Source organism: Chiroxiphia lanceolata, chromosome 5 (genome assembly GCF_009829145.1).
Source record: "Chiroxiphia lanceolata isolate bChiLan1 chromosome 5, bChiLan1.pri, whole genome shotgun sequence".
In the NCBI taxonomy this organism is placed as follows: domain Eukaryota; kingdom Metazoa; phylum Chordata; class Aves; order Passeriformes; family Pipridae; genus Chiroxiphia; species Chiroxiphia lanceolata.
In genome coordinates, this window is record NC_045641.1 from 12,317,316 (window position 1) to 12,332,421 (window position 15,106).

Genomic DNA, 15,106 nt, shown 5'->3' on the forward strand with positions numbered 1-15,106 from the left:
GAACCCGGCGGAGCGGGCACAGCGCCCGGGCACCGCCGGCCCCGGGACGGCGCGGCCGCAGCCCCGGCCGGACCCGGCGGGCAGGGGCCGCTCGCAGCCGCGCTCGGACCCCGCGCCCCGGCGGCACCGGCATCGGCCCCGCGCCGGCCCCCGCCCGAGGGACCCGCGGCGCCGGGGAGGCCGCGGCCGCCCGCCCCTGCCCCGGCCGGGATCCCCCCGGGGGCGGCGTTCGGCAGCAGCCCCGCTCCCGCCGCCCGCCCGGGGCAGCCCCGCCGGGGATGAGCGCCCCGCGCCGCCGCTTCGCTGTGCCCCCGCACCGAGCGGGCACCGTCGCCTCGCCCCGGCGGTCCCCCCGCTCTCCACGCCCCGGTCGGCCCCTTCCCCAGCGGCGCGGGGCACTCGGCGCCCCCGGTTCTCGCCGCGCTGCCCCCGCGTTGGGGCCGGGGCGCCCACGGTGCCCCCTCCCCCATCTCTCACCGTCGGCGGTGCCGCGGGGCAGCGCGCGCCGCACGCAACGGCCGCGGGAGCGCGAGGCGGCGGCGGGAAGGCGCGCGCGAGGCAACAGCTGGCGGGAGGAGGGCGGGGGGGAGCGGCGCGCGCGCCCGGGCGGCGGCGGCGGCAGCAACAGCGCGCCACCGGCTCGCGCGCCGCCGGGGGGGCGGGGCGAGGGGCGGGGCCGAGTGCGGGCCGGTGGCCAAACAGCACCGCCCCCGTCTGGCGGGGGCGGGGCCGGGGCCGAGACGTGACTGGCGGCGGCGCTGCCCAACGAGAGCGCGAGGGAGGCGGGGCTGAGGTTTGACGGACGGCTGGAGAGGCGGAGGCGAGGCCCCTGTGACAGACAGACCTCTGCACCAATCGGCGATGGGGGGCGTGGCTCAGGCCCGGCCGGCCTCGAGGGGCGGTGCGAGCTCAATGGGCGTCCCCGGCGGCTGAGGGGCCGAGAGGCGGGGATTGACTTGAGCGACGTGGCAATAGACCAATAGCAACAGGACGGCTATGGGCGCTGCCCAATGGCAGGCGCGGGGCGGGGCAGGAGGCGGGCGGGCCCTGAGGCGCAGCGGGCGGGGAGGGCCCGGCCGCCCCTCAGCCCCCTCAGCCGAGCGCGGGCCCCGCCGACCGGGGGCTGCGCCGGGACCTGCGGTGCGGTAGGTGACGGGGGGCCGGGGGGAGCTTCCATCTCAGGAGCCTCCGGCATGGCCGGGTGAGCGGGGCCTGGCGGGACAAGGCCGCCCGGCCGAGGGAGGGGCCGAGGTTGTGAATAGCAAAGCTGTGCTTAAACGAGGTTTTAAACCGGGCCTACCGCGGTATTTCTTTCTAGGTGTTAAATTACTCGTACCTACTGAATAGGTTCAAAATACTATCTAATCGAGTTGGAGTTCTGTTTAACTTGGTTTCAGCATAATGTAAATTTCAGGACTTTTTTAGGCGATGTTCAAGGTTTAAATCTAAATGTATAGATCTGTGTTATCATTACCACTGCACTGAATGTCATGTATAAGTTTCCCTCCGCTTAATTTTTTCCTTCTAAATAGGACAGAATTAGCTCTCATAGCATCCTGATTATGCAGATCATCCTACCAAGGTCAGTGATGCTCCTTGATGTTTCTCATCACTGAGAATTCTCACGTCCTAATTATGTGGGTCCTGTAAGGTGTCAAGAGCCTTTTTATTGTCACTCTCTGCCTTTGACATCCCCAGTTCTCACAGAAGAGCCAGGTCAGACCTGTACCACAGATGCATCTACATTTTCCAAGTGCTGCCCGTGGTGTTGGGATAGCTGGGCTCCAGCAAAGAGTCTGCCCATCATATCCTCCACTACAAGATGCTTCATGTAATCAAACCCTCCATCATATTGTCAGCTGCACACCCAGCTGTCAGTCTTCAAAATTTGGTAGTTTTCTTTACTTGGACTTTAAGATCTCTCGAAAGTACACTTGGATTTTCTTGAGTTTTCATCCAGAAAAGCCTCTAAAATTGACAGGCTTTGCAGTCCTGTCTAATCTTGCAGTAACATCTAAGTCAGAGAAAGGCAGCAGGACGTCCCATGCTGAGTTTTCTGCCTCTGCTTTTTACAGTTGTTACAAAGTGGGCCTGAACACTCGTGAAACTGAAAATATTTTCAAGTGAGCAACCTTAAAATCGAGTAGCCCCATGTAATACATCTTCAGTAGCTTCCCATTTCCTCCAGAGACAGGTGATAGCACCTTCTCTGAGTATCTGATAACCTGATACCTCTAACAGTGTTGAATTTCTTTTTTCCTTTCAGGCCCAAGTTTCCAGTCTGTTTCTTTGGTTTCTGCTTTCTCCAGTTTGCTGTTGAAAGAGCCTCCTTCTTGCAGTGTTTGTAGCATTGATTTCTAGAACTGGTTTTCAAAAAACATTCTCATGAATGTTGAAACTTCATTTCAGATCATGACTCTTCACTTCAGCCACAGACTTGTACTTGAGAATACTGGAAGTGTTTTCAAAATACTGGAAAAGCTTCAGGCAGGACATAGTAATTGTTCTGTAATCCTCTGCACCTGCCAGCTTGTTTGGGTTTGTTTCTGTGACGAGCAGAACAAGGCTATCTAAACTTCCTCTGATTTTTTTGTCCCCTTAGCAATTGACTCTTCAGTGCCACTGCTGAGCTTCACCTCTTCCCTAAGGAAGGGGAGGGTGGGGGTCTTGGTTCCACCCTGCCAGTAACTGGCTTTCATGAGACCCTTTAGTGTTCTGAGCAGAACTGAGACTGTGAAAAGCAAATGAAAAATCCTATTTTAGACCCTTTTATTTTTGGTTAGTTCAGCTGAAGGAACTGGCCTGCCTTGGGTCACACAAGTGTCAGCCCCAACACAAAATGGGGATGCACTCACAGCAACTCCAATTTTAGGCAAAATTGGATCTTTTCCTTAAAAGAACTCCTACTGCTATCCTGTAAATCAAATCCATTCAAACTTCAGACCCAGACTGAACAAAATAGTAGATCTGTTGAACCATGTATCAGAAAACACAGGTGTAAATTGCAGGATAATTTTAGTGGTGTACAACATGGTTATCCCCTCGCTCCCAGGCGGCAAGTCACCTTCTCACCAGCTGAAACAGCAACTTTTACTTCCCTCCTATCAGTTCCAAAGCTTATGTGAGCACAGAATTTGTTCAGCTTCCTAATCTGGCAAAAAACTAACCCAGTTAAAAAGGTGGTAGTAGATTTCTGCTTGTTGGGTGAGTTTAACAGGCTTATCAGGTGATGTTGTGAGGGTTGGTAATAACACAGAGGAAGGTGCAGCAGCTTGTGGGCAGGGGCACTGAGGGGACAGAGGGGAAGCAGCTCTTGTCCTTCCCTCAGCATCTGGTGCTGAGGATTAGATGCTTCAGAACACAACATCTCACTTTTGGTATTTCAAATATTTTTGTAATCAGGAACAAATCAAAGCTCATTTTCTTATTTCAGGTGAAAGGATGTCAGTGTTGTAAAGGGAATTATTAAATTTCTTAACTCTAATTTTTAAAATAATTAAGAAACCTATTTCTGCACCATTTCACTGGTATATATTAGTTATTCATCTTTGTAGCATGAAATCTAGATCTCTCAGAGGCGTTGTTACTTATGCTCTTTAGTTGGTTTGCATTTTACTGCGGTTATTTTGTTATGTTTGTTTTCAAGCGTTAGCTGTGAGTGCCTCAGTACTGGTGGAAGATGGATCTAAACATATTCTTAGCATTCCAAAATCCCTAAATGAGTCTGACAGCTAGTTTAGGATTAAGGCACAGTTTGTTTCACAGACCAAATTTAGATTAAGGCAGCTACATGTCTGACTTAAGGCTCTTAAAGGGAAGGGGGGACTGGATCAAACAGTGTTTAGCTGAGCATGGTAGTTACCAAAGAAGTGCCAGGAAACAGTGTGTGGGTGAGGTTGGAAGGCAGGGAAAGCAAGAACCAGAAATTGCTCTCCTTTAAGGAATATGCCTAATGGTGAGGTAGTGCCATCTTTTGATGCCTTCCCTCCTCCCTTTTGTTTTGTCAGGTTGTTGCTGACAGTGAAGGCCTTCCTCTCACAGCTGTTTAAATGAGAATGTCCCTGGCCCAAAGAGTACTGCTGACATGGCTTTTTACGTTACTCTTCCTCATCATGCTGGTGCTGAAGTTGGATGAGAAAGCACCATGGAACTGGTTCCTCATTTTCATTCCAGTGTGGATATTCGATACAATTCTCCTAGTTATGTTAATTGTAAAAATGGCTGGACGGTGCAAGTCTGGCTTTGACCCTCGGAACGGCTCCCAGAACATGAAGAAGAAAGCCTGGTACCTCATTGCAATGCTCCTGAAATTGGCCTTCTGCCTCGCCCTCTGCGCCAAGCTGCAGCGATTCACCACCATGAAACTGGCCTACGTGTTCATCCCACTGTGGGCCCTGCTTATTGGCGGGATGGTGGAACTGGGATACAATATCTTCTATGTACGAAGAGACTGAGCTCTGCAGGTGGTTTTCAGCCCGATGATTGGCACCAAATTACCAGAATATTACCATTTTGCCATGAGTTTGATCTAGAAAGCCAAATAAGAAATGAGTCACGCTGGAGACTTTATCTAAAGCAGGCTGAAGACTGGAAGTAGACTTGTTCCATTTTTTTATTTTAAAACTATCACATATGCTCTTGTAAATAAAAGTATTTGTTCAACATAAGCTGTTCTAGTATGATTACTATTATTTGTTACATGGAATAAGATACAAGCAGGTAGAAGATCTTCTCAAAGGAACCACAAATGTTGTACCCAGGGTGTTCAGCACATTGAGTAATCCTTGGAAAGAGGACTAACATTTTCTGCTACTTATGCTATAAGTCAAGAAATAACCAGGTAACAGTAATTTCCATAATGAGCATAATTTGCTTTAACAATCAGTAACAGTTGACAGCTGCCAAATAAGAGCAAAAAAGCAATAAAGTGACTCAGTTTGGTTTTACTTTTGACAGTGAGACTCCACTGCCAGTCTAAAAATAAGCACTATTTCCTAAGCTACGGAAACAGCCAATAACCAGTATGTCAACCCTAGGGAAAAAGGTTAGTAGCTGAACTGTGCAAGCAGTCCTAAGATCCAGAAAAGAGGGAGACAATGGTGATTCCTTTCCAAGTGAGAAATCCCCAGTGCTGCAAGAGACTGGAGCCACAGGGTGAGTTCAGTGCTGCATTTGTACCTGCCCAAAGTGGTACTTGAACAAGACAGTTTTCAATGCCTGAGGATAGGAAATCTTTGGGGGTGAACCCTTGGCTTTATGGAGCAATGGCAAACTCAGATGTGAGTAAATGAACTGTTCAGGGTAACAAATGAACAAGGGGGAAAATGGAACTATGAGCATATTTTGTGGACTAAAGTGCTCTTCCAGGCGCTACAGTAACACCAAATTCAAATGTAGCAGTTGTCTAGGACATTATTAACATGCACACTGAAGGTACTGATCCATTTACAGTTCCTAGAGACAAAAGAATGTCAAGTGAGTGAAAAGAGCCCAGGAAAAACAGTCTAGGGTAACAGGACATGACGAGATCAAAGTGTCTCACTGATAAAATTTTAATTATGGACACTCAATGTACTTCTCTGTGGAAAAAAATCCTTCCTGAAGTGTTTGGATTTACTCTTGCTATTTAATCACACAGACATGGGTAAAAATACAGGGAAACCATACTGGCAGATAAAGCTCTTTCAGCAGTGTCCAAGAAAAAAACATGTTCCACTCTAAGGCAATGGATCTCAATTGAAAACATCAGGTAACAAATGATCTTTAGAAAGAATTTAAGTCATCTTTGCCTCAGCATGGTTGACCTTGCCAAAGGGGAAACAAAGAAGGGACAAAGACAAAAGAAATCTAAACCACAGCCATTGTCAAAAAAGTGCAAAATATTTATAACCCCTTTATTGTAAGCAAATTAAAAAATAACACAAACCCATGGACCCAGCCCTGGGTGATGAGCACCAGGCAACACACACACTTACCTTGGGTATGGTATGGGACCAAGCATAAAACTGAGTGCTCACAGTCCTTCCCCATCCGATGATTCTCACAGAATAAAAATCCAAAAAGCCCTGTTCACAGGATGTCAAACACCCCCACACTGCTCAGAAGCGCAGAGCAGCTTTCCTCAGCCAAGCTGGGGATGGGAACTGATTGTTATAACTTAAATGATGGAAGAATAAGAACTGGCCTCATTAGAACTTGGTGTATTATTAGCAAGATGGGCCATGAATGATGACTCTGCCCCCTTAATAAACCCCTTCTCTTCCTCAGATGTAACAATTATCTGAAAGTTTGGCATCTCTAATTAACTAGAAACACACACAGTTATTACAAATCTCCTTTTAATTCCTGCCTCTAATTCAATAGGAAAAGAGCAACAAGTTCAGTTTTGGTTGTGGGTTTGTCTTTTTTTTTTTTTTTTTAAGGTTTACAAACCTTGAAATAAGTGAGAGATTTTGAAAGCTGAAGCAGATGTTTCTTGCTGGTGTCATGGAGAAGTCACACAGAGCCAGCTGGAAGTGCTCGACTTTCCAAGTTCCTTGTCCTTACAGGTATACTTGGACAAGAGGAATATCCCTTTTGACTTTTTTTTATCACATGTAACTGACCTGAACTGTGCCACTTTTTGTACATAGTGTTGCTTCTCCGAGACATCAGAACTTCATTCAAAAGGATTTATGATACAAAGTATACTGCAGCCCACAGTGACCTTTCCAGAAGCTGCTGTGGGAACTAATTACACCTGTTTATTACCCTGTTCTCAAAGGCACTGGTCACAGCTTGGGAGTGGAACCAGTGCTGCTCACACATTTCCTTAAATTTACCAAACTGATCTTTAATTAAATTAACAGGACAAAAGAAGTGAAAAGCAGATTTGCTGGAGTTTGCAGGGAACAGGAGAGGCTGATGCCGAGCTGGCTCACACTGCTTTGTGAGGAAGGAGCACGAGGACGTTGTCTCAGCTCCCTGTGGCAGCTGATGGGGGGGCACAGAACTTGGCCTTCAGCAGCTTTGTTTTAAACTGGAATTCAAAAGCTTGCTGAAATGAAATAGAAGTATTTATCTGTACTGATAATATGTATTGTATATGAAGAGGTATATTCCACATAATTTATTTCTCTTCCAATCACTTACAGAAGTTTGAACACTTCAGCATCCATTGCAGGTGAGTATCTGTTCTTATCTGATTAAATACTCAATGCGCGTGTGCGAAAGGCCATGAAACTATTATTTTCAATTACTAATTCATACTGCTTTTCTTGATTTGTCACCATTTAGGACAGTATCCAGTTTTCTGTTCATTTTATACTGGCAAAATGCAGTTATGTGACATAAACATCCCCTTGTATAATGAAGTTTAACCTGAATGCTCTAAGAATGTGTGTGCACACACAAAATGCTCTGCTAGGCATGAAGGACAATATCAGAGTAAGTGGGCACAGGACTGAGGGACACAACCAATTTAAAATATGTGTTATCAGTACTATCTTCTGACATATCTGTGTCTAGCACAGAAGCAAAATGTTTGCGTAACCTCATGGAAATTTTCACATTTGCCCGGTTTAAAAGTTGGGTGACACAAAGTGAAACTGAAAGTTAAAATTATGAGACTCCCAGAAACTCAAAATTTTAACGTCAGGTGTTTCCTATCTTAACATCAGTATTATTTTGGGAACAAATAACATGGCTTTTCAGTAATAAAGCTCCTGAACAACTGCATCCTCAGAAATAAGTTGTTTGAATTTACTAGCACAGAAAACATAGTACTATCATGTAACACATCACTTTTAAATAAGATTGAAGTAAAAATAACTATGCTAAGTTGGGAAAAGAGTGTTTGTACCTTTTCACTGTACCTTTATTGTTTCAGGGTTTGGATGGAGTTCATCTCCTATATGAGCCTTTTAGACCTGAACAGACCTTGCTGCTGAAAAACATCAGGCTTTGAGAACTAAGGCAATTTAAGGAATCTCTGCAGCTGGATCACTACAACTGTTCAGTATAAATTCTACATTTTCTCCTTGTATTTGTACTGAAGTTGGATAAAGACTATGAAAATCTGCAACTCAGTAAAGCCATTCCCTTCAATCTGCCTTTCCTAACAAAACCAACATCCCGAGCAGGCAAATACAAGACAGGTCTCCATACAGTGCAGAACAACAGCTTAAGAGCAAGAAACAGAGAAGAAAGGAAAATGTGAGCTTAATTCATCTGGGTTAGTTTTTATCTCAGTGTTCCTTCTGAATTTCATAAAGAAACCACTGCTAAAAGATGTTTTTTAGTCTCAACTGGTTTTTTTTCCCAACTGCATCAGTCAAAAGGGCAACTACCTGAGTGTTGTCATTGTGTGCTTAGGATAAAGCTTTAGCAGTCTTGACTTATGTTACATTAGTCTCCCACACACAGATCTAATTCTCAAGATTTTCATCTTGAGACACACAGGGAATAACCTTCTCAGCCCCATTTTGTCTCAACCAGATAAAAAAGACTTCCATAAAAAGCACAGGCCTGAGCTCTACCCAACACGGCACCATCATTCTGGTGGGCAGCAAATTAAATGGTAAAAGAAAACACGGTATCAAAATAGCTACTGAAAAACCAAACTTGATAAAAATAGAAGTTTAAACTGCTGTTTTAATCAATGTTTGTATCAGATAACTGTACATCAAATATTAAAGAACTATTTAGGACTAACGCCCCCATCAGTAGGCTCATCTATCAGCATGACCAGAACAAGAGAAGATCAGTGTTTAGCTGGCACTCAAGTACAGCACGGCTCCAAAGCAGAGATAATATCAGCATCAAAGCACAGAGAAAAACAGTGGTTAGAATATAATACACTAAATTTGCAAAGTCAGTATCCCTGATGATTCTAACAGAAACAGCAGCCTAGATATTGTGAAGTTAATCACTGCTTCTGAACAGAACACAAAATAATTTGCATTTCTAAGAAAAATGAAATGAGTGACTGATGGGAATCAGTTTCCCAAATTTTCCCACATATGCTGCAAATTCAGTGGGATCTGCACAAAATATCAGTATCTTCTATTATACAGTTTTAAAGTGCATTTCATCTGTTTAAGAAAGTAATAAAGTATCAGCTGAACACAGTGACTCATAATCAAAGAAAACATTCTCGACAGTCATTCACAGCAAAGCAGAGAGCAGTGAAAATTTGTCCTTTCCATTTCCAGCTTGGACACATCCAGGGCAAGGTACAGGCGCTGGGCTGACTAAAGACAAGGCTCTCTACCTACCTGACCACTAGAAGGAAACAAGTAAAATGACACTTGAGAAGCTTGAACTTTAGAACAAGAGAGTTAAGAGTTCTTTGATCTCTTGACCAGAATGAGTACAGTTTTCAGCCTAGCAGGGTCACGTGGCAGTCTACTCTCACAACAGTTTATTTTGCCCATGAGCAAGGAAAAAAATCATGGATTTATTTCAGTCAATTCAGCATCCTCATTCACATGCAGATCTCAGAAAGCAGTAGTTTTGATCTATGAATACCAGTCCTGTGTTTCTTGGAAGACTTATTCATTTTTCCAAATTTGTAATGTTTTGAATCTGTTTCACAGCATTCTACTACTTCAAATTTCCGTTTCCTACATAATTTGCAATTCCAACTTATTTACTGTGCACATGTATATCTGCGTAAAAATCAACTTTATTTATCACCAAGGAATTCTTTCACAGATGAGTAATTAAATCATCACCCTCTGAAACAATACTTTATTTCTAATACTAGATAGAATTAATATTTCAGTTAAAGTAGTATTGAAATATTCACTACAGTAACAAGGAAGGGAAAATCTGCATGCCAGCAGTACCTGTAACGAGAATGTTCTTTCAGAGTCAATTTGCAGGCATTTGGAGGGCTGGGGGTGACACAACACTGAGTAACACTTGAATGTAACACACGAAGTCAGTTGCCAGTGAAATGTAAAAGATCCAGTAATACAAAGAAAAAAAAGAAGTGGCAGCTACCCCCTTGAAAGCTCTTGGTAGCAACCATAACAATGCAGTTCTTTGCTACCCAAAAATATGTACGAGGATCTAGGAAAACATCTAAATTTCTGCACATCATGTCATTAACTGGGATGCCATTGCAAGTGCACGGAGATGTCAACACTGCCACAGTCAGGCCACAGGCCTTGGGCAGATCTCTCCAATCTGCACAAGAACAAGGGCCAAGAGAGGCAACTAAAACTGGAGATCTCAGCCAAAATAACAAAGATTTATGCATCGCCAAAATCCAGAGAAGGGGCAAAATCAACAAGCAAGGACTAATTTCAGTACATCAAAAGGCATGAAAGATTTATTGCTGAAGCAAAAGTCTGAAGATGAAGTTATATGCAACAGGAATAAAGGTTATAGCACAGGACCACTTAAAATCAAAGCAAGACCTTTGTCAGTCTAATGAAGAATTTGGGAGGTGAAATTTTCAGGACTACTCCCACCTCAAAGAACAAACCCATCAAAATGGACACACCACAGGGAGAGGACAATACTTCTGTTTTTTCTTTTAAAAGCTGACACCTGTGAATGCAAAGGGAGGTCTCGTAGGCATTGGTAATCCCAGCATGGTTTATATGCTGTCTGCAAGGAATTCTGACAGAAGTGAGAATCTAGGCTGTCTCAAAAAAAAATGAAAGAAAGCATAAAAATCACAAAAAAACTGCCACTTTTCTGAATCTCTTAAAATTCTGAAAGTGATAAAAAAATGGTTTGAAGATGTGACAGTTTAAAAGTAAAATCTCAGAACCAAGAGGTACCTGAACATAAGTCTGAGGCCACGTCAGCCAAGACCACTGAGCAGGTCTTCAAAAGGAAACAAAGTTCTACTCTTAAGTGTAAAGTCGTATTTGTTAAACCGTTTTCACAGATTTATTATTTCAGTCTGGACAGGGCCTATGCTGCAGAAAGTTATCAGCTGTCCCAGGGGGTGTACACACTTCACTAAAATCTGAGAGGTTACAAAACATTACTTGAACCAGCAGGAATGGTCAGCACATGCATCACCAGCACACTGGTAACATTTCTATTTTAAGTCAACTGAATAGTTTGGGGGGGTTGTTTTGTCTGTATTTGATTTTAAAAAGCAGTATCTGGCAAGGCTGGTTTTGCTAAAGCTGGAGTCTTTGGCTAATCCCCCTGGAGAGCTTCACACTTGGTGCAAACTACAACCTGCAGCTCTGCGCTGTCACTGTTCTGCCACGGCCAGCACAGAGAACAGGAATGGAAGGCTACGTAATTGTGTACGGATGTTCATACAGCCAAAGAGATTACGGGTGGAAGGTTCCAGATAATCCAGAAAACACAAAGGGAGCTGAGACCACATTCCTACTATCAGGAAAGCTCAAATTCTTACATGAACCAATTTTTTCAAATCAGAGTTTGCCAGAGTAATGATTTACCATGTCACACATGAATCTGCTCATGGCGTGAGGGGAAAGCAAGATCCCTGAGGCTGCAAAACTGGTAGTAATCTCTTAGCCAGCATCAAAGAAAACAGCAGTAAGACTTGAGGATGTTTTAGCCACATCCAAGAGACTCACGTTTCTATTGCTTCTCTAATATGTAATTATGGCTATGTAGGAGTAATGTTTAGCAATTCAAATATTGATTTAATTAGTAATTCCTTGACAGACCTATTTTAGATTAAACAAATCAGGGCACTCATCCATTAAATAGCTGATTTTAGTGCCAGGTGTGAGTACATTTTAGATTTTCACAATCCATAAGCAAAAAACATTTGCAACAGAAGGATCTCAGGAAGTTGAATTAGACATCACCTGAAAATCGTGTTGTTCTATTGCTACAAATCAAGCCAAGTGATCACCAAGTGCACTGAAAGTTATAAATTGGGTACATAAGGATGTACAACTTCCAGAAAGTTCTACAGAAAAATCCAAACAAAAATCAGATACAGAGGGCTTTGAAAATAACAGGCCTTTGATCTTAAGTTTTACATACTTAGCTGAAGGACATGCTCAGGGAAGTTTACTGCTATGTGAAGCTATCGGAAAAAGACACATCGTTCAGCTGTGTTTGAACTACACAGGAATACATTACACAGAGAAGAAATAAGTTAAGTGACAGAGTTTTGCCATTACCACATCAGATGCTAGCTAGCCTCAAAACCCTCTTCCCTCAGAACACAGCCTAAGAGAATCCAAGTGTTCCATAGGTGGGGCAGGAGAACAGTTAACTTGGACACCGCTGTTATTTTCTTAATGGAACACCTCCTGCTTCCAAACTGTGACTCATGAGAAACCTTCCTACTATACACATTGGCAAGTATCCTTACTGCCTGGCACTGTCAGCACAGGGAGCAATTCAAATCCAGATATGTCTCTGTGAATCACAGGTCACTGCTAAAGTTGAGGCCTTCGTAGCTTGATAAGTAACCATTTAAATATTATGTGTTTTAACTTTAGTCAGATTACCGATTTGAGGGGACGGTTGCTTTTTTGGTTTGTTTTGCCAGGGTTTTTTTCCATGTGAAATGGAACTGTCTTAACTGTGCCTTGAGCACGATGAAGAGGCAGGCACAGAAGGGAGATAGCTGCCTTGCACCAGCTCCTCTGGAGAGATGCAGGTGGGTACTGGCAGCGCTCCTGGAGACCACCAGGTGCCCCCACAACAAGGAGGGCAGTTTGTCTCTGTTCCAATTCATATCTGACAGCAGGAGTTTGGGGAGTGCCTTGAACAAGCACCTGTAAGGAGTCCTATGAAGGGATGACTGATTCTGCATTCTGACTAATCTGCATTTACAAAGATGCCTCAGCTCTACCTCAGTTTGCTACAGCTCCTCACCCACAAGGTGTAAGGGCATCCTATGCATTAGTGCAGGTAGAAACACAACCACTTAAGAGAGGCAGTTTAACTGAATTATTTTTTGCAGACCCAAAAATAAAACCAATCTGTTATTATGAACCTTTATTAAGCGGCTCACATTTCAGTATAAATCACACTAAAAAGATTTTTAAAAAAGATATTTACACTACAGTGCTGACACATTTAAAATGAAAAAATTGGTATAAATAAGCTCTATGGAAAAGCCTGGAATTGTCAAAAAGAATTCTGGCTCATCTTACAAAAAATATATATGTTAAATGTCAGCTCTACTCTAAAACCTACAACTCAAAATTATTTAAAGACTTCTTTATGTTAAACCTGCAGTGTTTACAGTGCATCTGGCCCTAAGTGCTTTGATACTTCACAGTTATGGACAGGCACTGAGGAATGTTACAAAGCTACATAACTATTTTCTGTAACAGATGCGAAGGCAAGTCACAAGCTTGCCTCACAATTTATGATCTTTACATTATTACATCATTAAGTTTAAAAAGGAATTTAAAACCATATATACAAATTTAGCACAAAAAATCATCCTCTCTTTGTCCATGCAGTTTTGGATATGATGAACTATGTTGTCTTGTATCATCTGGATGTACGTGACCTCCGGAGCACAACTTGCCTTGCAAGTCCTTGTTGCCAGGTTCAAATTTAGAATCCATTTCCAACTTTAATGATGTCAACTCAACGTGATCCAGCCTAGACTGAACATTCTGTCCCCCGACGTCATTAGGGGCCACGGTCTTTTCAGCAAGATCGACATTCATGGGCTCTTCTTTTATCTGGTGAGATGTAAGAGGTTCGTGTTTTATCGGCATAAATTCCTGCTGCAGGTACTTGGTCTGCAGAGCATCTGAGAGTTTGGTGTCTTCAGAGGTATCTTTGCCCATGGTACAAACTCTCTTGTCAGTCTGAAGTCCAGCAACCGAAGACTTGGGGTCTGCAGAGGTCTCTGCTTCAACAGTACTCATGTTTTGAGAGAGTTCTTCCTCTGAATGGTAGAGCTTGAGCCGGATGTGCCAAGCCAAACTGCACACAGCTGAGACTGTTTTGAACTGGTGCACAACATTCCTTGGGATAAAATAAATGTCATTATCGAATAACTGGATTCTGGCATATCGGATGCCTTCCCTTCGCAGCTGATTAAGTTTTGCATCATCAACCCACTGGACACACTGCAGGGAAAAAGTGTGGGGGGGAAAAAGGTGAAAACTCTGACTTAGTACTCAGAGGACACTGATCATCAGTTCTTAGCACGCTTACCTGTGAGAGTGGAGGCTCATGCAAATCTAACTGCATTCGCTGAACTACCTCCAAGAAGTCCTCAGCATGAAAACAAATTACATCTTTGGTTATACGAGGCTGCTCAGACCTACAGAAGAGCAAGAAATGCACAGTCAGGAGCTGAAATGAACATGCCACATAGGATAACAAGAAATCTGCAAGCAAGGATAAAGCAAATTATTTAAATTAAAAAAAAAAAAAAAAACAATTCTAGCATAACCTAGATTCTTATAAGTGGCAGTAAAAGCAGCCATAAAAGGTCAACAAAACACACAATTTTTCATTTCTATTTTTAACTGACCTCTTGTCTGCCCTGATGCCGACACACAGATGTCCCAGATACGCTGGGCTTACTCTGTCAACACTCCAACATGATACTCCCATCAGGTACCTCAGAGCACAGAGCAGTCTGACTGTGGGCACTATGGCAACCACTGCTCAGTATCTCAGCCTCAAACACCTTGCTCAGAGTTCGGAGTAAGAGCTGATTCTACATTAAGCTGCCACAATGCCAGTAATCAGCCAATACCGGCATCCTTCACAAAACAACCCTTAAAAATACATCCCTATTTGTGCTCACTAGAGAGCTACAGGAATTAGGCTTTGTCTTTGTATTCAAACTACTAGGAGAAATCATCTCTTGTCCCAAAACGTCTCTCCCAAAGAAATGCACACTGTATAATTCTTCTGGAGACACTTTCTAGAATTAGCCAACAAAAGGCAAAAGCAGCTACAATCTTTATCCCTTTCTGATCTAAAGGCCAAATTCTGTTCCTCTCTGGAAACACATAAAACTAATCTCTGTGTGTTTGTAAGGAGTGTTTGATTTTTAAAAGGAATTTTTTTTTTTTTGAAATGTGGTGATAGGAAGATTTCATTTATATAGGATAAAGCTCACTCTGGAGTGGTTTTGCAAGTGCAATTTCTCAGCCAGAAAGAACCTGGGTGATGATTTCCTTCCATC

General features: G+C 43.6%; 2 protein-coding genes across 3 annotated transcripts in view; one reads left to right on the forward strand and one right to left on the reverse strand.

Annotated features, from left to right (window-relative positions):
• The first annotated feature begins 1,042 nt into the window (after window positions 1-1,042).
• TMEM60 (transmembrane protein 60) lies at window positions 1,043-4,667 on the forward strand. 2 transcript variants are annotated; one of them, XM_032687603.1, is made up of 2 exons: window positions 1,043-1,145; window positions 4,008-4,667. In XM_032687603.1, the coding sequence occupies exon 2, from the start codon at window positions 4,050-4,052 to the stop codon at window positions 4,452-4,454; it is 405 nt and encodes a 134-aa protein (XP_032543494.1). In that variant the 5' UTR covers window positions 1,043-1,145; window positions 4,008-4,049; the 3' UTR covers window positions 4,455-4,667. The 2 variants fall into 2 exon arrangements, with proteins under 2 accessions (XP_032543494.1, XP_032543495.1); XM_032687604.1 differs by lacking the exon at window positions 1,043-1,145 and adding an exon at window positions 1,184-1,201.
• Window positions 4,595-15,106, reverse strand: part of RSBN1L (round spermatid basic protein 1 like) — a 58,253-nt gene continuing 47,741 nt past the window's right edge. The window contains 2 exon segments of the mRNA XM_032687775.1: window positions 4,595-14,033; window positions 14,122-14,230. Coding sequence (XP_032543666.1) covers window positions 13,377-14,033; window positions 14,122-14,230 — 766 coding nt within the window. The 3' untranslated portion in view covers window positions 4,595-13,376.